The sequence below is a fragment of the Acomys russatus genome, chromosome X (assembly GCF_903995435.1).
Source record: "Acomys russatus chromosome X, mAcoRus1.1, whole genome shotgun sequence".
In the NCBI taxonomy this organism is placed as follows: domain Eukaryota; kingdom Metazoa; phylum Chordata; class Mammalia; order Rodentia; family Muridae; genus Acomys; species Acomys russatus.
Window position 1 is genome coordinate 17,645,210 of NC_067169.1, and position 23,690 is coordinate 17,668,899.

The window sequence follows — 23,690 nt, forward strand, 5'->3', positions numbered from 1 at the left end:
ATGGAGGAGTACCACCGGCCCTGCGACGAGGTACCGCCCCTCTGGCTCCAGGAAGAGCCCCTCGGCCTTACCCGTTTGGCTGTGGGTATACTGCTGGGTGGTCTCTTAATGCTAGGAGAGTTACTCTGCAGAGTCCCTAGAGCCTGGGTCTGCTCCGCGGGTCGGGGATCCTTCTTGCCCTTAGGCGTCTCTCTCTCCCAACCCCCCAGATCCTGAGGGTGAACAGATCATCGCGATGGCCTGGGTGACCAAAAGCGCTTGGGGTGGGGGTGAAGGGGGACAGTCGTCAGGGTCTGCGAGGAGCGGGTGGGTGTTGGGATGCGTGAGCGGGCGTTGGCGAGCCCCGCCCGCTTGCAATCCTGGCCTGGGAAACCGGTCTTCTGTTTCCTCCACCCTTTTTGGTCTCCTTGAGCTGGTGCTGCAAGGTGGCTCTGGTCCTGGGAGCAACCCCCAGGACCAGCTAGAGGAAGTGCTTTATGGATTAAGAGCCCTTGCTCACTGATTCAGGTTTCCCTCAGCCTCAACAGAACACGACCATGTCGGTTATTTTCCTGTTAAGGACAGGGACTTGGACTTGTCGTGGCGACCAAGTTAGAGACCCCAAGTTAAAACTGCTAGGAATGACAGGTGTTCCATTTGAACCCAGGTCTCTGGCTTCACACTTCAGCCCTTGTTTCAAGCACTTGGAGGCTGAGGCCTGTTGAATTGCGGCACAGCCTGTAAGGGTGTGCAAGGATAGAGTAGACAGACATCTTCACATTTTCTGTCCAGTGGTAGCCACTGGTGAGTGATACAGGAAATGAAAGATAAGACCTGATGGAGGCACAGTGATCCTTATAAGGGCTTTTGGTCCAGTGGGAACTTTTAGGGTATGAGATTTTGTAGAAGATTGTATGTTGCAGAGAGCATGCGTCCTTCTATGTCAGTGGTAAAACATACTAGTGTTAAAACTAAGGACTTGCCCTCTAAATTACATGGTCTTTTCCTCAGATTTACTCCCTAGCAAAGGCGCAAGGAGATAATTTCTGCACTACGTCCTAAATGCATGTAATTTCTAAAGAAAAAGGAGTGGAGAAATAGCTCATTGGTAGCACATAAGAAGCCCCAAGTTCCATTCCAGTACAAAAACAACAAAAAACAAACAAACAAAGATGGAAAGCAACTGACATTATTTGTGTTAGCGAAATGTGCATCTTTTGTTTCTTAGGCTAATTTTTGGGTGTGATTTTGAAGTAAAAAATGACAATTTATCATATGGCTAAAATATGAGGCCTCTTTTCAAATATTTAGAATTTCATTCCTTTTTTAGGATGACAGTGGAAAATTTTATAATATAATTTAGAGTGAAAATACAGAAACCTGTACTTAACACATAACTTCAGAATTTACTTCTTTCAAGAAGTTTTAAGTCGCATAGTGGTTTTTAAAACACAAAAGCACTGCTTTCCCAATGCACCTAAAATATTGTCATGGAAATAATTCGTCTGTTACCTAAAGCATCGTGGCTTATATTCTGGTCTTATCACATAGTCTAGTTCTGCACTAGAGGAGACTTAGATGGCATTGAAAATTGTTAACCCAAGATTCTAACATGCTCCAGAAAAATGAAAGACCAACTCCTAGAATTAAAATGACATTAATGTCAGCTAATAGCAGAATATTGCTGTAATCTTTCATTTGGGAAAGCAACGGTTTGCCTCACATCAGTTCAAAACAGAATTGCAAGTGCCAGTTGAATATACTCTTTTTGTGGGCCACTTTATTTAGCTAAAATGACTTCCTGTATACTGATAGCACACAACAGACCTCACTTATAGCTACCACATGCTAATTTCTTAAGCTTTATAATACAAGGATTATCTAGATTGTCATTAGGATCACTATTGTAAAAACACTTTTCCGAATGGTATTTGCCTAGGCCCTGCCCAATTCTGATGGCTCTGAATCTATCTACAGGGAGTAGGGTGAGCATCCTCAGTAGACCTGATTCTCCACTGTGGTCTTCTGTCACTACCGCTTTCTTAGGCCAGCTGAGAGTATCCTGTATATTAATGCCAGCACAAAGGCAGATGGATCTCTTATGAGTTTGAGGCCAGCTTGGTCTAACAAAATGAGTCCGGGACACAGAGAAATGCTGTCTCAAAAAGCCAAATAAATAAATAATTAAATAAGTCACCGGGAAGCCTGCACTGAAAGCAGTTTTATCATATGTTTTCTCTAGGTTGGGTTCAATGCTGATGAAGCGCAAAATATAGTGAAAGAGGTGAGTTCTAGTTGCTGTTATCTTGAAGCTCGCTGTGTTAATGGAAAAGTTTTAAATCCAGTTTTTGGATTTGTCAGGCCAAAGCTAGAAATGTTAATGTTAAAATGCCAAGCTCTAAAATACTCATTCACTCTATGTAGAGGTGTGTGTGTGGGGTGTGTGTGTGTGTGTGTGTGTGTGTGTGTGTGGTCTCTTGTATGCAGGGGGTCCTATTGGGACTTTTTCTGAAAGATACACTGAAGCACTGTTTCAAGTCCTATAAAAAGAAAAGAAGCGGAGGACCATTACAGATTCTAGTGTTGTTATGCATATAGACTTTGCTGTGGGTGAGGTACTTTAAGAGCATTTTAACAGTCCAGAGTCATTGTTAACTCTGCCAAATCCTAGGTAAAAAAAAAAACAAAAACCTGAGCTGGCTCCCAAGGCTGGCTTCACTTGTGGGTGTGGCTCTTGGAGCCTGTGTCCTTGCAAGTCCTGACTGCATTCTGTCTGCACAGGACTGGCTCCACCTTCTGGGCAGAGTGTGTGTGTGTGTGTGTGTGTGTGTGTGTGTGTGTGTGTGTGTGTGTGTGTGTCATCAGTTTGCCATGAGATCTTGCCTGACTGGCTCTGAGGGTATAGTCTCATCCAGTAGGATCGGCTCAATGTCCCAGAAGCCTAGGCAACACTAAAAACATTGCTGCGTCTTAATAGTTGAAAAAATTTTTCTATTAGAATACACAGTTATTTAAAATAGCCAGACTCTATTATATAACTGTATATTTAGAAATACTTAGTTAAAATAAAATGCAAATGTGTTCAATGACTTCACTATGTCAGCACAAGAAAGGGCAATTAGAAGGGAGACATTAAGTGAAAATATGCTGGGTCTTTAGATAGAACCACTTTAATATATTTTCCTTACCCAAGTAGAGTAACAGCACCAAGTAGAGTGATAATAAGTTATTTATGGACTCACTTTATGCCAGTCACAGTGATTGAGAACTTGCCATGTTCGTTTTCTCATTTCATCCCATCATCATCTGTGAAGGAGACATTCTTTTCTCTCCTGTAAGAGTCAGGTGCCATGCCTTTGCACAACTCCAGGGACTTGACTTGACTGGGAGCAGCGAAGGAAGAAAGAAAAGACAAACAGACCGACACATGGGCAGCAAAGCTAGGATTGGGTGCAGTGAGCTGTCTGACTAAGAAACAGCAGCACCCAGGAAGCTCAGCTTGTTTGTTAGATAGAGCTGAACAAGGAGGCGGGTTATTACACACAGACAGGGAGGTGGGGTAATTATATATAGCTGAATAAAGAGGCAGGCTCAGCTCAGCAGGAAGAGATTCTGTAGGGGAGCAGCCTTCAAGCTGTAGACCTCTCAGGAGAAAGCTATGGTGGACCTTTTCTGCACGCTATCAACATCTGCATGTGGACCAGAGGAAGGCTTTAACATTTTTCTGAGCCTCAATTCAGGGATGTGGGAGGCTTTGCCATTTTCCCATGGGTCTGAGGCTATGGGGTCCTTGATTGATATGGCTATACTCTTGTCAGAAGCACACATTCAGTCAGGATTTTTTTCACTCAAGGCTTGCTTCTCTCCTTGCAGTCTGGGAAATAATGACTTAAACGTCATTTGCTAAAGATTCCACAGCAGACAGGTTGAGATCTAGTCTTTAAGCCCAGGACAGGGATACCAAAGCCATTGCTCTTAATCGGGTATCAAAAGTGGATGCAAGTAAGCATGGTAGGATGCTATTTGACTTCCTTTTTCTGTAGTATCTTTATTACTTCCACTGGCAGGTGTATTGATTGTTTTGTAGCTAAGCAATTTCTTAAGTTTCATGAATGGAATTATCATCCAGAGAATCGGACCCTAGTTTTAAGTCTATCGGTTTCACAGCCACTCTTTAACCTTAATCCTGTAATCATTTTTATCACTTACTGGTTATGAATTGTCATCTTTCCTGTGGTGTGAACATTAGACTCCCTTTATTAGTGCCTCTGCTGGATTAAGCTCTTTGCCATAGCCGCATTGGCAAGCTTATCTTTATATGACCTGTAATATTTCATAGAGTGAGAGAAGGTGTGTGGAAATACTTAGAAACCTCTTAAACAGTTAGAGAACAAGCATTTTAGGAAATGTGTGTTTTCTGCTATGCCTTAGTGACTGGTGCCTTGAATGAATTTCTCTTGTTGCATATGTAAAATTTGGCTCACAGGGGCTAATTGAGATGTCCTCTCTCCTAGTGTGTTGATGGAGTCTTGGGAGGTGAGGACTACGATCAGAATAACATCAACCAGTGGACTGCAAGCATAGTGGAACAATCCCTAGCACATTTGGTTAAGTTGGGGAAAGCTTATAAGTACATTGGTAAGTACTGATGTGGTGTCCTTCCTCACTAGTTTATATACCTTTATCTTTCTGATTTTTCTCTGAATCTTGAGAATGTATCTGAATGATAGGCACTGTAATCAAAGACTTGACTAGTGTAGGAGTCACTTCTGACTTATCCCTTTAAACATAAGACGCGATGATGTGTACCAGTACAGGCCTTTCAGTCTACAGCAGTTTGAACTGCTTACCCTTTGTGGATAGCATGAGTTCTCTTTGTCCACTGAGAGCTTTCAGGGCTATCTTCCTTTCAGCCATCCATGCCTCTGTGTAAGCCTGTGAAGATCCACAATAGTCCCTGCATATCTGTCTGAAATTTGTTAATGGCACAGAGCACACAATTTGATCCAGAATCTTTCTGTAGAGCAAATGCTGGTGGTTATAGTAATGGTCCACTAAATGGGTGAACCCCATGAAGCTAAGATCATAATGGTAAACATTCAAAACAGGAGAGTATTTTAGTCTACTAGCTAAATTATTTTGTGTGACTTTTTTTCAGCATTTAGAGGTCTGATGCAAACTCTTCAACCTTGATTCTTTCCCTTTTTCAGTAACTGCCATTCTATGACTTTCTTTCTAGTGACTTGTGCAGTGGTCCAGAGGAGTGCATATGGATTTCATACAGCCAGCTCCTGTTTTTGGGATACTACATCTGATGGTGAGAAACTTAAATGAATTGACCCAGAATCAAAGTTCCAGCAAAGTCACTCTGGGCTTATTACCGAGCTCTCTACTTAAAGCCTGAAAAGAGTGTGTTAATAGAATTGCCTTATGCCTATTCACAAGTATGATTTCCGCTCAGTATGAAATATGGAGAGCAATGTGTTGGAGGAAAGTGTACTAAAAGCTGTGAGTCTGAGACCGTGTGTGTGTGTGTGTGTGTGTGTTATTCAGTGTCTGGTAATTTGATGATTTGCTAGTATATCAGAGTCCTTTTTTGTGTGTGCTTTCAGGTACCTGCACCGTCAGATGGGAGAACCGCACCATGAACTGCGTCGTGAATGTCTTTGCAATTGCAATCGTCCTGTAACCTACTAAATATGTTGGGCTTAAAGCCATTAAATTAAGTTTGTGAGTGTATCCTTTCTTAAAAGAGTAATAAGTACTTATTAATGTGCTAGGCGACAAGTGTGCAATATGCTTCAAAGCTATCAGTGAAAACCTGACTATTGTAAGCACATGTCTAATAAGTAGGAAGTTGGAAGATTATCTAGTGTTCTATACAGCACTATTTAAGGACATAAATGTTAGCCAAAAATTAATGCACAACTATGGACTGACGTAAAGTAGAATCTTATATTTATACAAGCATTTCACTAGCGTTAGGTACCCACAGAGATGGGAAAAAAAAATCTATTTAGATACTGACATTACCTTTAACAGAGATAAATATGTGAACAAAGAAGCTGCGAGGATAAATGCAGAGAAAATGACATGAACTAGCTAATATCTTTCTGGTTGATTTTAATTTTTTCTTAATTGACTTGGATATAATACTTCATGAAAAGTAATTTTGACACCCCCACAAACACACACACACACACACACACCTGCATCTAATGTTGTAGTAGCAGCTATGACTAACCTGTTTCTTTTTCCTGAGAACTGGCAAATCCATTTATTTTCAATGTTGATTTCTTACATTTACACTTGAGGTGGAATTAAATCTGATAACCAGATTTCCCGGGGAAGCAAACTTAGTTACGTATATGATTGACAGTATATGACTCAGACAACTGCCTTACAGTCCACTCCTTCCATGGGGGACAGATATGTGTTGAATGTGTGGCCTGCGTCTTTCTCTGCAAGGCAGACAGCTCTTAGTATGGTATTCAACTGCTAAGTTTCTTTTGGCAGCTGTTCTGTGGGGAAAGTGGTTGTTTATGTTTCAAGGAGAACAAAAGAAAGAAAGGAAATGAGTCTGGCCTTCCATGGAGAACTGTCCAAAAGGATAATTGGTGACAGAATTATAGATGCTAACTTTTAAGAGTTGCTTCTAGTAAAGTAAGATGCATAAAATATGCAACTCTTTCTTAAAGGCCTTATTAGTCTTAGTCTTAGCTATACAGTAATCAATTTTATCATTGCACTAGTTACAACTATGTGTGAATAATTTAAAATACTTATGTGGAGTTAGGACAAGTGGAGTAGAGTAAACATTAAAAGTGGACAATCATTAGCAGGTTATCTAATATCTCAGGGCTTATGAAGTATAGTTAAATTTATTAAGAAAATCAAAGATAAATATTAGGGCACACAGCTGGCCACCAAATGCAAAGTCAGTCTGCCATTTAACCTTGACTATGAACTCAAGTTTTCATCTTACCACTGACATGCAATCCATATAAGCACTGGAATCACAACTCATTGAATTTTTAACGTAAAGAGAAGTTTAGGATTAATGGCGACCATATTACAACAGGCTTCTTGTATGAGAACTATGCGCATGTTGACATTTTCCTGAGTACTTGTAATGACAAGAATGCAATGATAGGGTTTAATGCAGTAACCTGTAGCTTTGGCACATCAGCCATTCTTTGTCATTACCTTTATGTGACTTTATGCTGCTGGCTCTGGTACCTCTGAAGATTATAACAGTGACCAAACTATCTGTGCAGTTAAGGCTGATTTCTGGATTATTGTTGTTAAAGTCTCATTTTAAAATAATCAAATCATACCTCGTGAGCTTGCTGTCTGCTGTTTCTAGTTAAAGCATAATAAAGACTGTCTTCCTGTGCTGTACATTCGGCTCTGGCTGATCATTCAGTGGTCAGGAAATCGGGATAAATGGAGGAGGAAGGCAAATGTGGCACCACATGAAGGTATTACAAAATGAACATATTAAAACCGAAGCAGAAAGATCATGAATGTGAGGCCAGCCCCAGCTCTCCAGCAAAACTGTGCCTCAAAAGTATTGCTACCCAAATCTGGTCTCCATCATTACAGTATAATTAATAGCTTCTATGTTGTGCATTTTATTAATGATTTTTTAACACAAAGTTTGTCGTTAAAGTTAGTGTAAAATATATGATGAAACTATTTTGGAACTTTTAATGACTAGTTTTTAGCAATTTTGTCTTATTTGGCAAGTTGCAAATGAGCTGTTGCTTAATTTACAAAAATTAGGGGCTTTAAGTAAAATAAGAGTGTTCACGTGTAGGCACTAACTGGTTTTTGGAAAGCTATAATTTTGTGTTTGTAATGTCCTAATTGACTGCCGAAATCATGGCAACAGCTCATTACACTTTCCTGTTCTTTTTCCCAAGTTGGGCGTTACTTAATTATGGGTTCTCACGGCCTGTGTTCGTCGCTGCCATTTCTAGTGATCTTAGGATGATTTTAGGCTTGCATTTTCTGTGACTTTGAGCAAAAATAATTACATGTTCTTGATAAGTTATTAAAAAGGGTGAAAAGATATATGACTACTCAGGGAGAAGTGATTAAGTCTTTTCTGTGGCACACATCCAGGCAAAGTTTAAGACGAATTGAAATTCTTTCCTCACGTGCTGCAGTCTATCCAAGGTGAATTTGTTTCATTGCTCAAAAGATGCAATGGTGTTCGTGACTAAAACTTCTATGACTAGGGTTAAATGGTTCTGAAAAGTTCCATTTCTACCTTTTACAGTGAATTTTTTAAAAGATTTATCTATTTATTATGTATACAGTGCTCTGCCTGCTTTTACCCCTGCAGGCCAGAAAAGTACACCAGATCACATTATAGGTGGTTGTGAGCCACCATGCAGTTGCTGGGAATTGAACTCAGGACTTTTGGAAGAGCAGCCAGTGCACTTAACCTCTGAGCCATCTCTCCAGCCCTTCGGTGAATATTTTAAGTTAGCATACAAAGTAATGTGTTCCATTGAGTCGCCATCACACATGTCTCATACTCATTTGTCTTTGTATGATACCCCTATGGCTTCCCCATCTCTCTATCCCTGCTCATTGCTGCTTCCCTTCCTCTTCTGATAGTCCTTCCTCCTTTGTTCATGTTCCATGTATTCTATGCAATAATCTCAAACGTTCATCCTCTTTAAGGCTTATTATTTATTTTAGGGAGGATTGAGCCAGCGACTTTGTGCTGCTCACTTGGCAAGCATTCTACCACTGAACTGTAGCTCTACTGAAGGGCTCCAGTGGGCCCAAGCAGAGCAAACACAGGCTCAAGCATGGCAAACACAGCGCTGGCAAATTTTATCCATTTTCCCTTGCTCTAAACCTCTAGATTACATTCCTAAAGCCAGCCACCAAGGTCTGTTCCCTTATTTGGCCACTTCGTTATGCCTGGCTTGTTCCTGAGGCTGGTCACCAAGGTCCAACCATCAAAACACCAAGGCCCAGCAGTCAGAATTCATTATTTTGACTACCCTGGTTAAAATACCCAATCAGAACTTACCAATTCATCCTAACACAGACCCCTCCCTTTTTCCTCTTATAATTAACAATTGCAAAGCTATTTAATGCTGTTTCTGCGGATTCAGGTTCAGCCATCTTGCCTCTTTCTTTGCCTTCCTTAATTAAAGGATCACTTTGCATTTGGTTTGCGCTTGGAAATTGCTGTTTGGGTGTGGCTCGTGCCTAATCTGGTATCCAGAGGGGAGCACCCTGCAGTATGAGGGTCCTTACACCTAGCCCTATTTTCAGGGCTTATTATTTCACATGGGTGGGTGGTTTGCCCACAAGGATGCCTATGCACTACTTGCATGCCTGGTGGTGCCTGGGGAGGCCCAAAGAAGTTGTCAGATCTCTTGGCACTAGTTTCCCCTTTTTTTCTTTTTTCTTTTTTTTTTTTTTTTGAGGCAGGGTCTCCTTTTGGAGGCTCTAGGATGCTTTCTTTGGCCTTATTTCTAGAGGCTAATTGCATTTTGTAATGGTGATCCCAGCTTGTATCATCAAAGCCGGTAGAAACTGATGACTCTGTTCATAGCAAACTACAGAAAAACAACCTACCATAAATGTGAGTTAAGTTGATCCCTTAACACTTGGCTAGATGGCTCAGCTTTATAGTTTCTAGTAGTTCTAGACTTCCGCTGGATGCCCCCCCTCACTCCCCCCCCTACCCCCCCCACTCCATCTCAGCATCCTCCTTTGACTGTATAATCTGATCACACATTATACATAGTCTACCACTTGTCAATGAGCAAAGGACAGGGAATAGAGTCAGCCACAGTGTGGGCTTAAGGCCAAGTCAAGACTGAGTACAGCTGCTCTAGCTGTCACTATGCTAACAGGAACCAGATAGTCCACAGAATTAATGACCTATGAATCATTAGGATATTTTTTATGGAGGTAATTTAATGACATCTGTCAATTTTTTATCCTTCTATGATGTGAACAGTTCTTTGGCTCAGTGCTATAGAACTAATAGCGTGGCTCATAAATGGGAAAAGCAAATAGGGCTCTTTAATAATGTTTGGAAAGCAAATTAAAAAGTGAAAATAAGGCCAGGTATGGTGTTACACAGAGGAAGCAAGCTGAAGCAGTGGAAGTTGCAAGGTTGAGACCATCCAAGCTGCATAGCCTGCTACAGGGGCGTCTGAGCAGCATAACAAGACTCAAAAGCAAGCAGAACACCACCAGAGTGTCTACCGAGAGGACACAAGATAAATTATGGAGCAGAAAGGGGAAAAATAACACCTTTTGCCTAAAGCAAATTACACAGGTTGAAATAGTTAAACGAGTAGCTATTAAAAGAGTTTAAATAGAATGCAAGAATAGATTTTATGCAAAACAACATAGTATAGTACTATTACAGTCTAACAAATGATATGACTTCTCTTTGTCCTTCACATCTGAAGCTTCTCCCGAAGAGTCAAAACTGCCATTTTCTTGTACGTGATTCAGGCTACTGTTTTGCATTGATATAAGGATCAGATTGTATTATTTTTACATCTATCTGGGATATATAACTGCAGGTTGCTCTTTTTAAAACTTGTTAAATGTAGGCCTGAAGAGATGGCTCAGTGATTAAGAGCATAAGCTGCTCTTCCAGAAAACCCTGTTTCAACTCCCAGTACCCACATGGCAGCTCACAACTACGTGTAATAAGTCCAGGTCCAGATATCCACTGCTGTCTTCTGGCCTCCATGGATTCCAGGCATGGTGCACACATATACGTGCAGGTAAAACACCCACATACAGAAAATAGAAATTAAAAATAATAAAACAAGAGTTTTAAATGTTACATTTCGTGGGGGGGGCTTATGTGTGCCGCACACATGTTCGGAGGTCTGAGGACAGCTTGTGGAAGTTGGTTCTCTTCTTCCATTATGTGAGTCTCAGGGATCAAAGTCAGGTCATTGGGCTTGAGAGCAAACAGCCATCTCACCTACACAAAATCACCCTTTTTATGCCATACACTACTTACCTATTTTTTTTCCCATGTCAATGTGTAAAGTCTCCTTGTTAAGCTTGGGTAGTAGTTCATTCACTTTGAACCTTTAGGTTGTATCCCATGTTTCACTTATACAAAAAAAATAGCTATGAAAATCTTTTCACATATATCCTGGTTTCCATGTATAGCATCTTCTCTAAAATAATTTAGAAGTAGAAGTATTGGGCGGTCAGGTCTGTATCTCTTATATCTTTATTGTTTTCTTTTGTAATTTAAAAACAATGTCTTGTTTTGATATATGAGAAAACAAGATGTTTAAAAGTAACAAGGTAAGCCAGGCATGGTGGCGCACGCCTTTAATCCCAGCACTGGGAGACAGAGGCAGGCGGATCGCTGTGAGTTCGAGGCCAGCCTGGTCTACAAAGACAGTCCAGGAAAGCCAAGGCTACACAGAGAAACCCTGTCTTGAAAAACAAACAAAAACAAAAGCAAAAGTAAAAAGGTGTTCTTTTGGCTTCTTTTTTTTTTTAATCAAAGAAATTTATTTGCATGTAAAGAAATAGGAATATTTTCAGAAAATTTCCAGATTTTCCATAGTTAATGTCTATCCTATCAAAATATTTGAATTAATAACTTTGTTTTCTTATGTGTATTGTGTATTTGTGTTCTTACTATTTGTCCCTTGGAACACACTGTTTTTAATACATATTTTACTATAATTTATTTACATTACATCCCGATTGTAATCCCCTCAATCCTATCTTCCTGTTCCCACCTTCCCTCCCTCTTTCACCCTATTCCCCTCCCCTAGACCTCTGACAGAAGGGCACCTTCTCCCCCACCCTATGACCACAGCCTATCAGGTCTCATCCGGAGAGCCTGCTTCCTCTTCCTCTGTGTACTCGCCCTTGTGGTTTCCTTAAAGATTTATTTTTATTGGTGCTATAAATTACATATATGGGTCTCCCTGGAACAGGAGGTACAGGCCGTGTGGGCTGCCCAGTGCTGAGAACTTGTGTCTTCTGCAAGAGCAGCACATACTGGCTCCTGAGCCACCCCTACAGACCTGTGCAATAGTTTTGTCAACGTGGGTGCAGCGGAAGGTGCACAAGATCCATGAAATACACGTGTGTGTTTCCAGAGAGGAATGAGTATGGGGTGAAGATAGTGCCTGAGTGTGGGCAGCAGTGGTCCAACTCTGAGGCCTCACATGGAATAAGAGAGGGATCCTAGCACTTAGGAGGCAGAGGCAGGTGGATTGCTGTGAGTTCTCGGCCAGCCTGGCCTACTGCAAAGCGAGGCCAGGACAGCCAGGACTGTTACACAGAGAAACCCTGTCTTGAAAAACCAAAGAAAGAAAAAGAGAAAGAGAGAAAGAAAGAAAGAAAGAAAAGAAAGAAAGAAAAGAGGGAAATGGAGACTAGTAACTAGCACAGGTGCTCCCCATCTCTGCTCTCAGGCCCCCACGATGTGAACTGCTCACCCTCCTCGCCAGGATGGGCTAAAATCGCTGGAACTATCAACGAGACCCCAAATTTCTCCTTATAGTTCTTCACAGCATGGGATCTGTCACAGTGAGAAGGAAACTAACCGCCTTCATATGTATAGCACATATATATGCACCAGCTCTAAAAGTTACCAGTCTCGAATGAAATGCTTTGTTGTCCATAGTGTAACTAACTCTCCAAAAGTACAAAAGTCATATATAGTGGGCCTGATTTGGGGGGTGAGCATGCTTGGGATAGCATATCTGCCTTTGTCTTTATATATAATTATATAGTGTGCGTACATACGTGCGTGTGTGCGTGCGTGCGTATGTGTGTGCACGCGTGCTTGTGTGTGCGTGCGTGTGTATGTTGTTTGTCTCATACATGTTTGTCCCAGAACTTGGCCACGGCACCACTAAGGTTGCCAAAATTTTGTTTTTCTCATCTGTTGATTTGAATGAAGTTTTATGAAATATCTATAAGCACATTGAGCACTGTTCACTGGGATCAGTTTCGTTTATGTGCTTAATTTTGCTTCTCGGCTGCCAACGCTGGCCCTTGGTAGAGTGTAAGAAGGCCCGCATTTCAGCTGTGACTCTACCTGCAATGGATTGTGTGATTGGAACAGAATCATTTCACCTTTCTAAGCTGTACTCAATTATAAAAGAAAGGGAACAGGTTGGGTCTTTTAAAACGTTAATGTTTAAAGAGTAAAGAAAAACCTCCAGATACCGAATTATTTACCGGTGAGGGTTGAGAGTAGAGTCAGAAGTGGGACTTCAGAATTTTCTTCTGTTAATGCTCTTACTTTGGCTAGTGGTTCCTAAGTGTGTTGTCACCTGCTTTTATTATTCTAAAAAGTACAAGAGAGGAGGGCTTGGAGAAGAAAAGATTTCTTTGAGCTCACGGCTTCAATCTTCTAGTCCTTAGTCCTGTGCTCTGCTGGTGGGCCTCAGACAGCCTTAGAACACCATGGTGGCCCTCGTCTACAGGGGAGAGTTGTTCAGCTTTTGGCAGCCAGGAGACAGGCAAGGAAGCCTCATATCATGATGGACAAGAAGGAGTGCACAGGCAGGGGGACCACATACACTCTCCCAAGTTGTAGCCACAGAGAACTAATTCCTCCTAATGTGTTCACAACCTCCAAACCCAGCACCACCAGTAGGGGACAAAGAGGTCAACAAACGAGGGGCTGGGGGGGGGGCCACACCAAACCCAAGTATACCACTGGGAGTCTGCACATCAACTGAAGTGGGAAGACCTGAAGCGAACTGAAGACAAACCAGACTTTTATCCAAGCAGCAGCATTCATCTGCCCTGCCTCCAGCTGGCTCTTCAACAGAGGCTGCATTCTGCTTGTTTCTCTCTGTTCCATCTTTGTTTCTTGCCTTTTCTAACATCCTTTCACTTTCTCCGAGGAGGACTTATGAAGTCTCTCTTCATCTTCTGCTGTGGAAGCTGAATCTATTCTTTTTGTATTCTGATTTCGGCCTTTACCAGATTGAACAGGTGTAGCCGCTGGCCCATCATCTCCCTTGGGAACCCTGAGGATGGCTCATAGGTGATAGAATTCTAGAATTGGAGAGCACTTCGAGGCTGCTTATTGCCAGCACTCCAGCCACAGCAGAAATCCTTTCTACAAACACTTAGCAGAAAGCTAGGGAAGAAGGTTGTCTGGACTAAAAACTATATTACACTCAAGCATACCTGTGAGATAATGGCCTCTGTTTAACTGGCTCCTTTGATGTTGAACTCAAGACACACACATAAGGAAACCTGGCCAGGCTTCCTTTGGAAATCTTTATCGAAAGAAGAAGCACACATGCAAACACACACACACACACACACTCACGCATGCACGCACGCACACTTGCACACGCACGCATGCTCACACACAAACCAAATGCCCATATATGGCTGAAACTTGCTTTGAAATAAAGCTTTGCTTGCTAATCTTTAGTTTGTTTCCTCATGTAGTTTAGCATTGCTGCCACCAGGGGACAGATGGGAGCTATTTGCTTATGATTGTGTAGTGAAATATAAACTTTGAAACTTAGTTTCTATGAGATTCCAAATGATGAGTGTTTGTCCTCTCTGGCCCCTTATCTACAATGGATGCCCATAGAGCCCCAGCTTCTGCTACAAAGCAGCCTTCTGCTGAAGTTGTTAGACCATGTTAAACTCTAAACTCATACTGGAGTCACTTTCCATAGGCCTCTGTATAGGTAGTCAAAACAGCAACCATTTTTGGTTTGTGACAGTTCTTTGGGAGAAATTACCCGAATCCTGATGCTTTTTGTGAGATCTCTCAACTTTAGTCTTGTCTTTGTGACTTTTTCCAATGCTTTTTCCACAGACTACCCTTGGTTTCTTTCTACAAGCAACATATAAACAGGTATTTAATGTTCACTGTACAATAGATAGCATTCCAAAGTCCAGAAAATTAAAGTGAACAAAACTGTTCGTTGAGCTAACATTTTGGTGAAGTGACCAATAAGCAGATGTGACCAGATGCTAATGTGTGCTATAGACCAATAGCAGGGTGGAAGACAGGAAGTGATAGAAGCAGAGGTAATAAATAGCAGGACTGCTACTATTTTAAATGAACTGAGCGAAGCAGACCACTCCAATAACATTTCTATTTCAGATGAAACCTGAGGGAAACGAGAAGGATTAAGAAAGATGTGAAAGAAAATGAGTTCAGGCAGAGAGATGACAAATGTCAAGACCTAGGAGTGGAATCAACCAGTACGTTTGAGGGACAGCAAGGTAAGCCACGGCTATAGGAGCTCAAAGAGAAAATCAGAGGAGTCATAGTTCTATGCCTTCTGAAGTGTAAACAGTTGAGTCATATCACTGTACCTTCCGTGCCACCGTGGGCTGTGTTGTATCCCTCAAACTGTCTGACCAGTGAACCTAAAAGGACAGAACAAATAAAAGTTCTTCTCTTACGTTGAAAATACGTCATCTTAAAAAGAAAATTGAGATTTGGCAGAATTAGAAGGTCAGGAACCTTTAAAAGCTGGGAAAGGAAAGGATATAAACTTTCACACAAACACCTTGCCCTGCTGAGAATGTTAGTTTTTCCTCATGAGTCCCATGCCACCCTTCTTATCTCAAAAATGCTGGACAAGAAGACCCATCCCTAAAAGCTGATGTGATGAATCAGCCCTGGCCTAAGTCATGCTGCGATGATAATAATCAACCCCCAGTTCTCAGTGACTCAACACACAAAAGCTTTTCTCTGCCTTTGTTAGCTGCCCAGGGCCTCTGTTCTCTCAATGACGTCAACTGCAGGAGGCTCATCTCTACCCAACTTCTGCAGAGTTCAGGTGCTCCCCTTCTCTTCCTCTGCCAGGCTCTACAGTGACCCTCGACCTGAAAGCCAAATACACTACATTGTATTTGAAAGATGATGCTTTAAGCACCTGGCCAACTGAATTAATTTACTAAATTAGAGGTGTGTTACTCTCAGTTTTTAACTAGTTAACACCATGACTTAATTTTGCATTTATTTATATGCCATCACAAAGTTAAAAATTTAGCTTTAAATTAGCAGTGTTTCCTAAGGTCAGATTTTGAGATCAGCTTCTAGCCAGCATTTGCATTCATTTTTATTGATTCTTCATCATTTTTCTATGAAGCCATAAGGTAAGGTTATGGGAACACATAGTCTGGATTTCACTCTTAGCGTGCCCTAGGTGTGTGATAGTGGAGAAAGTGTTTGATGTCTCTTTGCCTCAACATCCTGGTCTGTAAAGCAGAGATAATGGCTATTCTGAAAGTTAAAGTAGATGAAATACATAATGTTCTTAGCTAATACAAGTAGCAATGATCATGTAATGTGGCCATAAACGACTTATGTTGCTGCAAATCGTTGAGATTTTTTTAAAAAAAAATATTCTTGAGAACTTCCTATGATGTATTTTGATCATATCCACTCCTCTTCCCCTATTCCCCCAAGTCTACCCAATTTTTTGTCTTCTTTTTTTTTCAATCCATCAAGTCCTGTTTCTCCTGCCCATTTACACTTTGATGCCGGAGTGTGGTTAGATCCTGACTAAAATAGAAATTGAGTCGGGAAGTAAAGATTATTTTCCATGGTCGCCTCTTTATACACAGGTACTATATACCCTTATTTTGTTTTTGTTTTATAACTATGGACATTTTGCCTGCACAAGCACATGCATGCCTGGTACCCTCAAAGGCCGGAAGACAGCTTTGGATCTCCTTGAACTGGAGTTACAGACAGTTGTGAGCCACCATGTGTATGTTGGGAATCCAGCCCAGGTCTTATGGAAGACCAGCCAGTGCTCCTAACCACTAAGCCACCTTTTCAGTCCCAGCGCACTATCAGATAGTTCACAACAACCTATAACTCCGGTTCCAGGAAGTCTGGTGCCCTCTTACCTCTGTGAGCACCTGGCAAGCCAGTGGTGCATATAAACTCAGGCAGGCACATACAGACACATAAGTTCAAATTTTTCTTTAAGAAGGATTTATGTGTATGACATTGTGCTGGGGACTGAAACCAGGTTCTCTGCCAGAGTAATAAGCACTATTAAGCACTGAACTATCTCTTCAGCCCCATATGTATCATTTTATTCCCTCAACTTTTGCCACTACCCCACCTCCTTTACTCAGCCTTTAATTATATAGTATCACAGTTGGTAAATTTGTATTTCATTTTATCCACAATTAGGTCTTCTATGATATGCCTATTAATTGTAAAATTTGAAAATCAAACATTTACATTATTGGGACCTTTTCATTTTGATCTGAGTCATGTGTTGTAGCCATTATAGATTTACAGATTCAATGGACTAGGTGCACTGCTTAAAGGGACTATTTCACCTACTGATGGAAACGGGTACAAAGTTACATTGAAAATCGCATGAATACAGAGAGAAATGGAAATGTGGGGGATAAATTGCAATTAATCTAAGCATTTACCTCTTTCAAAGCCAATATACTTCACCATTCTCTCTAGTTAATGATACCATTGCTTTCTGTTTCACTTTTCTCTTTTACCCCCATCTCCTAGCCTTTGATATATAATAGCCTTAAATGGAAAGCAAAGGTTTTTTCAATGCGTTTCATATGTACTAAATAGAAAGTAAAGTTTGCCAATTATGTTTTACAGAGGAAAAACACACCCATCTACTAAAAGGTTTCAAAGCCCACATGCTGGTTGTTGTTGTTTTTAACATCATCATATGCTCTATTTTCTACTTACGTTACCATCTTTTCTAGAGTCTGTCTTTGATGTATACTTTCTTTTCATGTCAGTACACTATGGTTGTTTCCCGCTGTCATTTCCTAACAAAAGACAATTTGAAGATGTCTTTTCTAAACCTATAACCTCATTTGTCATACAGTGTTGAAGTGTTTCAAAAAGCAAACAATAAAAGCAAAACCACCAAACTTGATTAGGAACTGTTATCCTATAAATACAAAATCCCAAATGTTCGATTTTACCGATAATGGCTCAGGAGTCAGATGCTGGGGTAAAAGCCTGACAATTCAGAGAGGCAGAGAAAACACCCAACTCAGCCTACATCCAGGAAGAAGCTCCTTCTTCTCCACACTATCTTAAAAATCCTTCAGACTGAATGTCCCCCCTTTCTACTTTCTGTACATGTCTCTATCTGTCCTCTGGACTTCCTCTCACTCTCTATAGTACTTTTTCCTATGTTCACTGCCTGTCAATTGGATGCTTGTTCTGCCTCTTGACCTATGATTACCTTTATTTAATCCTATTTATAGGAAACTCTTGGATTAAAGGTGTGTGCTAGGGCTAAGCCACACCACAGATAGAAATAGGGTTTTCCAGTACACAATCTTGGGGATCGCAGTGTGATCAAATATCCTGCAACAACTTCCTTTGTGATTTGTTCATGGTCAAGCTTGCTGTTGCCTTTGATTTCAGACAATCCAGAGGCACTCTAGCAGAATGGAGTGCCTAGTAATGAACGCAACAGGTAGTTGACAGCACAGATGTCTGAGTGTGATGTTTTAGCCATTTGATCACTGAAAAACAGGAAGATCAGCCAGCCCTGCTGACCTTTATACACCAGGTATGGATTAACTTCCATGCCAATAGACAAGTATGGTGCTTTTCATCCAACAGAGACACAATCCATAAAGAGTGAGAGAGGTTTAGGTAAAAATTTTCTTACTAACCAACACAATAATAGCTGCACCTTGATCTACAGGCTTTGGGGGAAATTGGTGCTTTGTTCTTGTACCTTGACATTGAAGAGCGATGATTAGCTTTCTCGCTAGCAATTATATAGTTACACAAGTGGGAATTGCATAACTGAAAGAAAGTGATGCTTAACAATCAAGTTATCCAACAATGGGAAAGGACCAGGTGATTATTTAATATTTGAATGTTACTGTCGGGCTTATGAAGATGTTTTGAACTTGACGTTTGAATATAAATCAGGTTTGCTGACTATGTGATGTTCTCCAAAGAATCAAGTTTCAGGATATAGTGTTTGGGACTTTTTCCAAAAAAAAAAAAAAAATAGACAAGCACAATCTTTATTTGTTGTTATTTCCCAGGGTAAAATCCCTCAAGTTAGCTCATAGAAGCTCCTTGTGCCCTGCCATTCCTAATACTTCTCTTTAGCCACAAAACTTGAGGATTGAGTTCTTTTTAATAAAATTTGAGATATTATACTTTCTTGGTAATTGCTAATATAGTCCCAGTTATTATTAGCTGGGCCAACCAGTTTGTGTAGACTAAGTCCTCATTCACCAACACAATATGCAAGACTATAGCATTCAAACAATCCCAAGGCAAGCTTGACTGGTTGATCAATTTTCCACATTTTAGAAATTACCAGTGGTCAGACTGTCTCACCACTGTCAGCATTTCTGTTGTTGTTGTTCTGCAGAACAGTACTTCAAGTTGAGAAATTCTGTCATTTTATAATTTCACTTCCTTCTCAAGAAAACTTATTACACACACACCCTACGACCTCCTCCCCCCGCCCTGCCCCCATCCCCCACACACACTGGCCATTCTCTGAAAGACACAAATGTTTATAAATAAAATAAAAAAAATATATATATTTAAATTGAGTCATCAGAGCTTTCTTTTCTTCAAGGAAAGTAACTCTTTTTCTGTTTGTGGGGGAGGGGTTAAAACAGTCTGGATATGTAGGCCAGCGTGGCCGTGAATTCATAATTCTGACTTAGCCTCTTGAGGGCTTGATTACATGTGTGCATCAGAACATCTGGCTATTCACTTCTTTTTAAAATATATTCTTACATATTTTAAATAAAATTACATCATTCACACTATCTCTTTTGTCCCTCCAGCATCCTATTTTATTTTAATTTAAAAATGAAAAATTGGATCAACATGGATCCTATTTTCACTAACATACTAAAATACTTGGTCTCTACTGCCATCATCACTCAACCATTCTCAGTGCATATTTTGGTTCCATGGACCTTGTTTAACATGCCAATGGGAAGAACATAGACCCTGTTGCTAGGAAACGTGGATTCAATGCTAACATCTGTGCGACCTTTGTTTATCAATTATCTTTCCTTGGATAGATTTCATATCAACAAACTGAAGATTAAAATGGTGCTGTGGCATTGTGGAGGGGAGTACCTGAGGTGTATGCGAAGTGTCTGACATAGTAGTAGGCTATCACTATGAGTTTGCTGTTTCTATTATTCTTGTTTGCCTTAAGTGATATTCTTTCCACCCATGATAACAACAGATCAGCCCTGAAGCATACATTCACAGCCCCAGGCATTACTTAGACAGGCAGGGCTGCAACTGATGGACACACTTAGAAGAACCTTCTTGGAAAAAGATAGGATCTCTGCTGTTTGGATTCACCCTTTAAAAACAAGTTCAATAACAAAGACACAGGAAAAGCTCACTGATCAGCATCTAAGCCAGCTTTAATAGTTACTTCTAAAAGTTATCTCCAGATCACTTTCTCCCCCAAACTATTCATAAACAATGGCTGCAAGTATTCACATTCCATAAACACAATATTGCAAAAGCAGGAAAAACTAAGCAGATCCTTTATAGCCTCGTGTTTTCATTTTATATTTGCTACTGAATACAGATCTCAATGTCTGTTACTAAATTCTAAGAGCTAAGCGCTGAAAGAGCTGTGATGACAGCTAGTGGCTGAGAGTTAGAGGCTGGGAGCTGGGGGCTTGGGGGTCAAGAGGGAGTTCTCAAACAAGCAGCACACTTGCATTCTTGTCCATCAACTATACGAACTATAACCTGCTCGTGGGGCCCTTTTCCTCCATCCAGCCTTGATATGAGGGTTTGTGCCTGGTCGTATTTCATCCTGTTATGCTGTGTTCAGCCGAAATCACTGGGAGGCTTGCTCCTTTCTGAAGGCAAACAGAGGAACAGTGGATCTGGGGGAGAGGAGGTGTGCGGGGGGGGGGGGGGTTAGGGGTGGGGGGGGAGGGTGCGGGTGGGGGCTGGGCAAAGGGAAGTGGGAGGCTGTGTTCGGAATGTATCCTGTGAGAGAAGAATAAAGGAAAGGGGGAAAAAAAGGAAACTGGAGGAACACTGACTCATTACTTAATCCCGCTTTTGTTTAAAAGGTATGTTCAGAGTCCATGTAACAGGGTCTCCCTCTAGCTCAAACTTTGCGGCAAATAATTAAAACATACAGCATCTGTCTCAGGGTCATTATACTAAACAAATGTATGTTGAACATAATAATACCTAGGGTGCAACACAAAGAATCTGGACCTTTCTCCAAGGGCAAGAATTCTCGTGGTGCCACGTGTGCATCTAGGAAGGCCTTATTTGGTAGAACCGAGCTTCAGTGCTCGACAGATGTTAGCAGCGGTATAAGGAACATCTGAGCTGTCACTTCATGTAGTCCCATCACCGTGCTCACATACTGTCAAACTGGGTGACCAGAATGGAAACGATTCGGTACGATAGGAAGTCAAAACAAGACGAGTCTGCATGTGCCCTTCAATTCTACACAGTATGGGAGAATGAAATGGAGGGTGAAACATGACCCCAGTGAGAACCTTTTCCTTTTGAATGTTGTACTTCCTTTTCTCTCCTGGTGTCCCCGCACTCTCTCTCCAACGAAGCTTCTGCCCTTCCCTCTACTCTTCCTTCCTCATTACCAAAGCTGAATAGTTATAAATATTTGTGTCCCTGGTGGTGGGGCAATCAGAGCTGCTTTTAGTTCCCAAAAAACAGGAGTTTTTTTTTTTTTTTAAAGAACTTGTGACTGCTCTAGCAGTGATTTAGACTCTGCCTTGCACTTCTGGATACTCATAGATATTGGATGTGATTTCACTATCTATTCAGTTGTTTGGGGATTACAGTTTCGGGGGTTTATATTTCAGGAAGATGGTGATGCTGATAATGGTAGTGACGAAAATGCTGTGAATAAAACCAAGTTAGTATCTATATACAGAAGACCTATTTGTGCAGGTATTTAAGCAAAGGAAGAAATGGGTTCTAAGCAGGCTATGTCTTTTCAGATACGCATTTGCTAGAATTCAGTTCAAAATTCACAAGAGTGGGCTGACACCGACCATTTCTGCCAGTAAATGAATGTGTTTTTCTTTACCAGCTTACAGACTGGGACTAGAAATGCTAGCCAGCATCATCATAGGAGGACAGGTCTCTGAATTTATCCATCCTGCCTCAAGGTAACAGTGAGATGAATACACTAGGCCTGGCCATCCTACTGGTTTTTGTCTTTCTCTCTACTCCCAGGGAAATCAGGATCCTCTGGTCTATAAAAGTAACAGAGGAGTAATTTTGTCTCTGACCTTAAATTAATTCCACTCTGACATAGTCCTAAATGTTTGCATTCATTTATTCACTCATTCAATAAACTGACCTTGAACACCTGTTATGCCAAATTCCATGCTAAATGCAGAGCGCTACCTTAACTCCAGTCAGTCTAATATTCCTTAGTAAGAATAATCTCTGATCCATTTAGGCTGTTGTGCTGGTAAACTGGAATCTACGTCTATGTTAATAGGGTCACTAGGAAGTATTAAGTCACCATCAGCATCATTATCTCCTGTAAGTCTCTCTTAGCAGGATGCAAATGTTAACGATGAAAAATGAAGAGCTGCTCTTTGTTCTGCTTTCTTGCTGGGGGAAGGTATAAAAACTGATTCCTGACCCAAACTGGTATGAAACATAGAAAGATTACCACACTTGGAGTCAGATCTGGCTTCAATTTTTGAATCTGAGGGAATGTGCTGAAAGTATTTGAGCTCCTACTGTTTATCCTAAAACAAGTCCCAGAAAACTCTTTTGCCTTACTCTCTTCTAGCATGGCAGAGGGAAATATGAAATAATGCAACATAACAATGTGTGTAAAAAGTGCTCTGAAAGCCATGACGCTCTATGCAAATGTGACCTGTGACTAGCAAACAATCTTTGGGGAGTTTTTTAGGGAGGGGGCTGTGTCATTATGGTTTCCTTTCTTCCTCTTTTCCTCAGAGGATGGAACTCATAAATCAACCATCACTATTGGGGTGTTTGGCAGCATACACTGGTTTCCTCGTGAAAGAGCAAGGTTAGAAGTTTTCCTTGTTGAAAATGAAGTGTACTCCACGTGGGCCAGACTCAGAGTTGGAGATGCTCTGTTTACTGAGGGTTTCAGCCAGGGCTTCGGGGCCACACAGGAAAACTCCTATTCTGGTGCTTTGGAGAAAGAAAAGAAAGTTTCAGGTTTTGGCGTGAGTTGGGCAGCAAAGTAGGTGGGTAAATTTCCTATTAAGTAGAGCTCCCCCCATTCCTATTTTTCCACAAATGACAAAAATGTTTAAATTACTATAAGGAACAGGCTAGACTCTGACCACAGGGAAAATCAAAAGTAGTTGATATCTCTAGAAATTGAGAGCTAAGCAGAATTTTTGGACATTTCTACCACAAAGATATCTTGGCTAATATGCAAAGCTGCAGTGTACTTTCCTGTAGGACTCTACCTGCCCCACCCCCAATGAACTGATTTTTGAAGTCAGTAACAAACCCTCATTGGGTGTCCCAACTCTGACAGCAGCTTCATCCCTTGAAAATCTTACAGTTGAAAGCCTTGCTTTTCAAAATGTGGTCCTGTGCCACATGTCTTTAATAATGCAGGTTCCTGGGCCCAACTTCAGGCCTAATAAGTCAGAGTCTATATGTAAAAACAAAGCAAGGTAATTTATGTGCTCATCAAAGTGTAGACTGCAATGGTTCAGTAAAGCAG

The 23,690-nt window shown here is 41.0% G+C and overlaps 2 protein-coding genes across 2 annotated transcripts in view; one reads left to right on the forward strand and one right to left on the reverse strand.

Annotated features, from left to right (window-relative positions):
- On the forward strand, positions 1–6,158 carry Dynlt3 (dynein light chain Tctex-type 3). Its single transcript, XM_051141100.1, has 5 exons — positions 1–30; positions 2,222–2,263; positions 4,494–4,617; positions 5,219–5,296; positions 5,592–6,158. The coding sequence occupies exons 1-5, from the start codon at positions 1–3 to the stop codon at positions 5,666–5,668; spliced, it is 351 nt and encodes a 116-aa protein (XP_050997057.1). The 3' UTR covers positions 5,669–6,158.
- Positions 6,159–22,665: 16,507 nt separating this feature from the next.
- Positions 22,666–23,690, reverse strand: part of LOC127185746 (cytochrome b-245 heavy chain) — a 34,293-nt gene continuing 33,268 nt past the window's right edge. The window contains exon 12 of the mRNA XM_051142279.1: positions 22,666–23,143. Within this exon, the coding sequence (XP_050998236.1) occupies positions 23,017–23,143 (127 nt within the window). The 3' untranslated portion in view covers positions 22,666–23,016. The remainder of the gene's footprint in view (positions 23,144–23,690) is intronic.

Coding starts and splice junctions, on each gene's coding strand:
- Dynlt3 (XM_051141100.1), top strand. CDS start 1: ATGGAGGAGTACCACCGGCCCTGCGACGAG. Junction 2,264..4,493: donor CGCAAAATATAGTGAAAGAG/GTGAGTTCTAGT, acceptor CCTCTCTCCTAG/TGTGTTGATGGAGTCTTGGG. Junction 4,618..5,218: donor GAAAGCTTATAAGTACATTG/GTAAGTACTGAT, acceptor CTTTCTTTCTAG/TGACTTGTGCAGTGGTCCAG.